Raw genomic sequence first — 8,224 nt, forward strand, 5'->3', positions numbered from 1 at the left:
CAAAGCTCCCGAGCGTCACTTCCAAACGGCACAATATTTTTGGCCGAAAACTTTGGACTTACAATTAGACATAGTAACTAATCTCCCGGAACTAACTTTGCAGGCAACCCAAAAAGTTTATTTCATAAATAATTTCCAAATTTTCGGAAAGGCAGAGATGAAAAACGACATAACCTTAAAATAATGCACATACATAAAAATTTTATTTAGCACAATACATTTTTTGTTCTTATCCGTCAAAAAAGAGTCCGGGGATGTCCGTTATGATATTTTATATTTTACTTTGTAGCGTATGGATAATTATATATTAATTTCTAAAGAAGCATTGCAAATGCAATAAATACATAACCTCAAAGCTAATTTGCTTATTCACATAAACATCATAGACATATATTTTTGTCCACTGACTCGAATTTCTCTCGAATTTTTCTTACATTTTAGAAAAATCATACAAAATTTAAATAAATTGCCCTAAAATCTTCTAAATTTTTCTAGGAATTTCAAGAAAATTTTCTTTATTCACTTGGAAGCTTTCAAAATTATTTTTAAGTTTGAAAGGTTTTGGTTAGAAATCTTTAAAACAATCAGTACTTTTTCAAATCTTATACAAATCTTTTACAGATTAAAATTTTATTCCAGTCTCTTCAAATCTTCTAACCATTTATTAAATTTACTCGATTTTTATTATTTTATAACCTTATTATATTGAAACACTGCTTTAGTCTTATATTTTTTCGAATTGAAAGGCAATCCAATTTCTTCTAAATTTATATATCATGGCAAACTTGGGCTTTAATATATTTTAAACCCTCTAAACTATAAAAGATAAATAACATTTTGTTCCTAGTACTTAATAGAATTTATAACTTTGAAGAAGAAAGCACTTAGTATTTATTTTTAAACACTCTACATAAAATTTCAACTATACTAAAGACCTCTAACACATACCTTCTGAAAACAAACCTTCTGGTTCTTCTTCTTCTTTGCTTGTGGCCTTTTAGATTGAATAAGCCATGTATCTGAACCTTCTGGTATTCGTCCAAATATTCTATATCATTTTCTTGCTCAAGATTCTTCTCATATGGTTCACTTAGGGTCACAATATTCTCCACAATGGGCCAATTTTCTATGTCAATAGTTTGGAAGTAGTTATGATCATACGCTTCATGCACATTGGGTATTTGCTGCGTGCAAATTCCGCAGTACAGATTTTTCAAAACCTGACATATAAAAAAGATAATATCAGTTATTTATATTTGATTGTTATTTAAATTTTATAAGTCAGATTTACTCCGTCGTATTCGTAATCCATAACAACCATGTAACATGCATAAAATCAACTTGTTTTTTATTGGAAATTGATGGAGTACTGTTACTCTTATTTAGATTTATGAAATTCTATTAAATTTGTACAATTAATATGTACAATTTTTTTTAAGGTAGCGAAAATTTTATCTTTGAAGTGTACGTAAACTTTAAGGGTTAGATTTGAGGTTATATACTTATTGCATTGGCAATGTTTCTTTAGAAATTTGTATATAAGTATTCATACGTTACAATGTACAATTTAACATTAATTAATGTTAATATTATTTATGTTCCAGACTTTTTAATCACACTAAGTTAATAAATAAAGCCGTTGTATTGGAATGACTCGAACCATGCGCTCAAACCTCTCAAACCGAATTGGCGATTACGTCTGCTATATAAAATATACAGCAATGTCAATTCTTAATTATTTTGTAAATAATTTTTTGTTAATAATAAATACAAAATTATTCAAAATACTTTGCTTTTATCATTTATAGTCTGCTTGCTGTTGATTGACCAACCAACTGGAGGTGTAAAAGAGCCACGGAGTAATAATCAGGAGAACGATTATGCTGTATAAAGTGTCTTGAGTTTTGACTGCGGTAACTGTACACTTATTGCTAGACTAAGGCATTTAAACCCAATGCTCCAAGGAAGGGGACATGCGCACTGTGATTTGCTATCTCCTTTTCTCCCGCGAGAAGTGTGCTAGTGAGTGCCGTGTTGAATGACAACTAAATACTGAGGTTATGTTCCTGTAAATATTGTTAATTGAGTTTGTCAATATACGTGCTTATTTATTTTTGTGTTTTTGTACAGACTTAAGTTGACAAATTGTGACCTGGAAAGTATGGGTAAGTAATGTAGATTTAATTGTAATCATTAAATGATATAAAATGTGCAGATTGAATAATGTGATAGTATAATATTAGGTAATATCAGAGATTAGTTGGCAGATTGCTTATGTCGTGCATTTTATTTCACTAACTTACCGCAACGCGCCCTACGTGTGTAAGCCTTCCGGGAACTAAAATTAAAGGTCCAAAAGCGCACCCTGTGTGTGTATTTGTTTTTCTTCGGGAACTAAAATGAAAGGTGGCTTACCCAAAGATATTTTCGAGCGTTTCATTGCACACATGATTGAACCTGGCGATATTTTCAAATTTGTTAGACTGCTCTTTGCCCCGTATGATAGGAAACTTAGCAAAAAATTATTCAGATGATAGAAAAATAGCAAAGGGGCCATCAATATGTTTACTTTTATTTTAATTATAATTTGTTTCACGATTTTTTCTTTGAAATTCAAATTATGTTTAAGCTCACGTTCCCAAGCTAATCCGAATTTTTAGCCAATTCATCACTCCTTTTGGACTTCTTACTTTGGAAGACTAATAATATCTATAGTTCTATCAAATATGTTCACGTGGACAAAGTACAGAGGGGAGGGGGTGGGGGTCAAAAAGTGTTGAAAAATTGTCCTTGTGGTATATGGAAGGCCCCAAACACTAATACACAACCGCCGTTATATCGTATGATTGATCTTTTTTTGATGAAATGTTTATATTCCAATTTATAAAAAAATTATATAACTATAACTATATAAAATAAATAAAACCCACAGATTTAATATAATGTATTTTTACTGAGATAACTTGCTACTGATGCTTCGAATTATGCATTGGGAGGCATATTAAGTCAAGGACTTATTGGTCAAGATTTGCCTATTGCTGTCGCATCTAGAACGCTCCAAAGTGCAGAAATCAATTACTCCACGATAGAAAAAGAACTTTCAGCAATAGTTTTTTGTGTAAAGCATTTTCGGCCTTATTTGTACGGGCGAAAATTCACATTGGTAACGGATCATCGACCCCTAGTCTGGCGTCATGGACTAAAGGATCCTGTTTCCAGGCTCGCTCGATGGCGAATAAAATTGAGTGAATATGACTACACGATAGTCTAGAAACCAGGTAAAATTAATTTAAACGCTGACGCTTTGTCTCGGAATCCGCAAGATGCATGTAATGATCCATGTAATGCGGTGATGGTGAATGAACCTGTTCTGGTACCTGAACTTATTCTTTTGACATCCTTGCAGGACAATTAGGGTATGAATTTGGGATTACAGGAAAGTAATTTCGAGGATATAGTCGGACAGTATTGTGCGGGTCATGGGATCCTGGACACTGCCGAAGTAGGAAAGGAAAGAGGGCTCGAAGAAAATGAGAGTCTAATGGGATTAGACAAGTCAAAAACCGCTTCTCAGGCACAGTCTTCGCAGATACCACATCCTGAAAACACTGCTGAGAATAGCTGTCAGGGACCCCGTGATCAATGCAAGCCTATCAACCACTGATGGTTTAAGTTGTGGGAAAAGAGGAATTTGGCCGGTTTCTGTGGCTTCTTTTGGTTGTACGTCGAATTGCATCAGTTGTAGCCTCTCCAAAATTCGTTGCAAACATATTGCGCATTCAGGTACTGTCGGCGAACCTAAAGATTGTGGAGACTCCTGTTTTTCCAAACTGTGAACATGAAATGAAATATTTAGTTAATAATTCAGGTTATGTAATCATTGAAATTATTTTTCACCTAAAATTGTATGAAAATAAACAGAAAAGTTTGGAATAAATGAAATATATTACTTGGAACTGAGCAAGCTTCTCCTTCACCGTAGATAAAATTATCTTCTTGTGATGTAATGATCTTGAAATTCAGTGCAATGAGTTTACCAGCGTACTTGCGAAGATGACACTTTTTTTATGGCAACATTGAAAAAAAGTAATAAAAAGGGACCAAAATCCAAAAAAGTGAGGGAAAAAAATACTTTAAGAAACAAACATTTTAGTGCATCATGCGTCTTTTATAACCGCCTTTAAAACCACTCTACTTGCATTACCATAGAGTTTTTGAAACTGAGCTTAGAAACAGCAGTTTGTGCAGCCTTTTCCCAGATAGTCGATTTCTTCTTGCTGTCATATTTTTGCCAGCTTTAGAAAACAGTCGTTCACTCGGACCAGAAGTTGCCACGATTGTTAAATATTTCAGTGCGATTTTAGCTAACTCTGGATATAAAGGTTTCATATCCACCTACAATCGGATAGGATCTGCTTCGAGAGTCGCAAGTGGAGTTCTGAGGTACAGTGACAGTTCAGTTGGCATTTCGAACGCTGATAATGTTTCACTTTGCTTTTGCTGGTCCACTTTTGCTAGTTTCTTATGTCTAGCCCACACCAATGATTTCGGTTTCTCGACAACAAAATTTTTTAAAATTATTAAACTAGAAAATATTACTTTTCAAGGATATCGCAAACAAAAATTTAAAACTATAAACATTCCAAACGCGGTTGTTTATATTCCACGGGTTTTTTCCTCAAATGAAGAATTCGAATTAATTTTCAAGAGAAGACATGTATTTTGTCATCTTTTTCGCACGCCCTGTATTAGAAGTTTTGTTGTAAATAAAGTTTTTTCTGTTGTTATTCTATATCTTATTTTAATATTCAAATCTTGATATAAGATACAGGATAACAACAGAAAATACTTTATTATAAACTAGGGTACCCTATTGAAAAAAATGCAGGTGTAGTTATACGTCTAAATTCTCGTGGACATTCATCTGTTGATTTTAGAAAATGCACGTGCATTAAATCAGAAAACTCCCTCAATGCTTCACTTGCTTTATTTGATTGTTTAAACCATGTTACAATGGTTTTTACCTTCTGTATTAAAGGTGGTAACCCTGATACTTTAAGGATGGAGTTTTGAACAATTAAATTAATTTTGTGTGCAGAGCAGACCAAATGCTTATATTCTCCGATGAAGTCTTTTACTGCTCTGACAATATTTGCCGCGTTATTCGTTACTATCACACTTATCTGATCTATTGTGATCTCCCATTCGTTACATAAATCTTTTAGCTTAGCTTCAAGATTTGCTGCTGTGTGAGACAATGGAAATTCGTAAACGCCCAAAATAACATTTTCAATCGCTGCCCTTACTCGGTAGTGGGCCGTAATTCCAAGAAAGCTGCAAGTGTTTAGGGTGTCCGTCCAAAGATCCGTCGTTAAAGTTATATTTTTAACAGTCTTCAAAATTTTTTTGTATTCAGCGGATATTTTCTCGTACTTCTCCTCAATTCTTTTTCCAAAAGTTTTTCTGCTGGACATTGCATAGTGCGGTGCAAGATAATTCATTAATTTTTTAAATCCCTCCCTTTCGACAGTTTTCAAACCTTGCGAATCTTTGCAAATCATGAAGACAATTTTTCCATTAATTGTTTATGTTTATTACCCCCTTCTTTAAATGAGGTTATATTTTCGAATATGTTTCTTACATTGTCTTGAATTTTTGAAGCTCTCGAAGAACCTGTTGAACATCCTGGATCTTTCTCCGTTTCAATTCCACTGGAAGTAGAGCCCTGATCGGCATTTGCTCTTTTTGACGTAGAAGCCCCAAAATCTGGTTCTACCCTACATTTTTACTTGGACTTGGATTTGAACTACTCTCCGTATTACCACGTTTCCTCGAAGCATTTTTTTCTTTATTTGTAGGTGAAAGAACAGAACAATGTGTATATGTCATATGCCCTCTTATGTTTGAGGTATTTCCAGACGTTTTAATTATTTTATCACAATATTTGCACATTGCGGTTTCATCATTGATTTTTTGGAAATGCTTCCAAATGCGGCTTTTCTGACGACTCATGATCAACAAATCAGTTTCAAGTTAAGAGAATCCCAATCTGTAAATTAAATTTAATTAAAATGGTTAATGAAAAGACATTGTAAAAGAGCATTGTAAATTGTAAAATTGCAAGAGAAGAGGAAAATTGTGAAGGATTTTAATTGTCAAAATTATTCAAAAAGAGGTGGAAATGTAGTTAAATGTCGTAATCTTTTTAATTTTCGTAGTAAAATCGCAGGAGATTCTCTAGCACAATAATTACAATAATCGCACAATAATCAATAAATTGAAAAAAAGAAGCAGATTTTTTTTCAAATACTGCAATTTCTATTCTGTTTTAAAATTGAAGTTTGAAATTAACAATCAAGACCATGTGGGCGTAACCTCAAAATCTATTTTTACATTTTTTTCAAACCCGAGTTACATTTACACGAAATGCAATTCGCGCAAGTTGGAAATTTGGGAAATTAATAGGAAGCACTAAGAAACGTTTTTCTGTTCATAAATTTTCACAATTATAAAAAAAATTGTTTTGTGTGAATATATATATAATTAAAAATTTGTCATAAGGACAACCGCAGGATTTCGCCGGGAGCGGGTGCTAATCTGAAAACTTGCACCCGCTTCCAGCGAAATCACGGTAAAATTTCAGCCACAACCACGTCTCACAACCGTGAGATAGGTGGTTACAGTCTGTAAAGGAATCAATACGACGATCCAGCAAAAGCCTCGTGCACCCTAAGAACACGGAGCGACCCAAGGACAACCGCCTTCTGCATTTTTCACGCAAGTGTTCTAGCATATTGTTGACACGCAGAGATGCTTTTTAGGCCATTAGCAAGTGAAAGCTTGGCACCTCCAAGAGCGCCGATGATAAGGACGATCAGTTTAACAGAATATTCTGGGTACAATCGTTGCAACTCCCTTATAAGGTGTCGATACCTCTCTTTCTTCTCATTTTCCTTGGCTATGATATTTTTGTCAGCTGGTGCCGAAAATTCGATAACGAACATGGTTCGCTTCTCAAAGTCAAGAAGAACCATGTCAGGCTTCGAGTGAGAAACAGAAACAATTGTCGAGAATATAAAGTTCCAGTATATGCGGCACTTGCCATTCTCGACAATTGACTCAATTTCCCTAGGAGCATTTAGAGGAGCGATATTAAGGTGAATGTTGTAGGAGTGACAGAGATGGTAATAAAGCACTCTTAGTGCCGCATTGTGCCTTTGAATGTAGGTCGTTCCCGCGTGAATAGGACAACTAGATAGTATGTGAGCTAAATGCTCGGGGTGTGCATGGCACGCCCTGCAGCTATCATCGGGAATGTCTTGGCTTAAAATGTGGCGACGGTATGTTACGGTGGAAATGACAGCGTCTTGGCATGCAAAAAAGAAACCCTCCGTACCACACTTCAATCCGGGCGATTTAAGGAAAGCAAACGTTAGCTCACAAGACATTGACTGATCCTTCACATTTCTGTTGAAGATACCGTGCATCCTCTTATCGAGGAGCTGTTCACGAAAGTTTTTCTCTTGTGCTTTTTTGAGCCGGACTTTCAGGAGTGAGTAGTCGAGATAGATAAGATTTGATGCATTTTGCTCATCCCTAATACTGAAGTCAAGTCCGAGTGTTTCAGCAGTCTCCTACGCTGCTTTGTAGAGAAACGCTCCTTTGCCCACTTCTTCGTGATTCCTGACCATTTTAAGAAGAGGGTCTCTTCCATTTGCAACTCTATGTGCTGTACCCAGAATAATCCTGTTGTGAAGACATTCAAGACTCAATACTCCGCGACCCCCTTGACGGCGTGAGATGTACAGTCGCGGAACGGAAGACTTAAGATGCATGCTGTTCTTCATGTGCATAACCATTCTTGTTCCGATATCAAGAGATCTGAGCTCGCTCTTCGTCCATGGAACTACTCCAAATGAATAGAGTAGTACCGGAACGGCAAGCATGTTCGTTGCAGATACTTTGTTCCTCGCCGACAGTTCGGAAGACCAAATCTGTCGGATGAGACGTTTGTATCTGCTTCGGAGAGAATCCTTTATAGATGTCACATCTCCAGCGCAAAGATGTCGTATGGCGCTTCTATCAACGAGCTCAGGATCTTCAGGGATGCCATTCAGTTTTTCTCGCTTCAAATAAACCTCGGCGCATTTGTCTAACCCAAATTCCATTCCAATTTCCTTAGTATATCGTTCGACAATCCCCAGAGCTAGATGCAGTTGCTCTC

The 8,224-nt window shown here is 35.5% G+C and overlaps 1 protein-coding gene and 1 long non-coding RNA gene across 3 annotated transcripts in view; both read right to left on the reverse strand.

The window, feature by feature from the left end:
• Positions 1-947: 947 nt before the first annotated feature.
• LOC117182164 lies at positions 948-1,885 on the reverse strand. The gene is made up of 2 exons (XR_004468278.1): positions 1,789-1,885; positions 948-1,220 (listed from the first exon to the last, which is right to left on the reverse strand). It is a non-coding gene; the product is annotated as an uncharacterized LOC117182164 (long non-coding RNA).
• A 1,063-nt stretch (positions 1,886-2,948) lies between these two features.
• LOC117181756 overlaps positions 2,949-8,224 on the reverse strand; it is a 102,622-nt gene continuing 97,346 nt past the window's right edge. Inside the window, exons 3-4 of one of the 2 annotated variants that reach the window (XM_033374720.1) lie at positions 5,642-6,049; positions 2,949-3,830 (exon numbers count right to left, since the gene is read on the reverse strand). In XM_033374720.1, the coding sequence (XP_033230611.1) occupies positions 3,557-3,830; positions 5,642-5,736 (369 nt within the window). In that variant the 5' untranslated portion in view covers positions 5,737-6,049 and the 3' untranslated portion in view covers positions 2,949-3,556. Of the gene's footprint in view, positions 3,831-5,361; positions 6,050-8,224 lie in introns of those variants that run through there. The other variant, XR_004468166.1, reaches the window with a different exon arrangement.

The sequence above is a fragment of the Belonocnema kinseyi genome, chromosome 10 (assembly GCF_010883055.1).
Source record: "Belonocnema kinseyi isolate 2016_QV_RU_SX_M_011 chromosome 10, B_treatae_v1, whole genome shotgun sequence".
NCBI classification, from domain to species: domain Eukaryota; kingdom Metazoa; phylum Arthropoda; class Insecta; order Hymenoptera; family Cynipidae; genus Belonocnema; species Belonocnema kinseyi.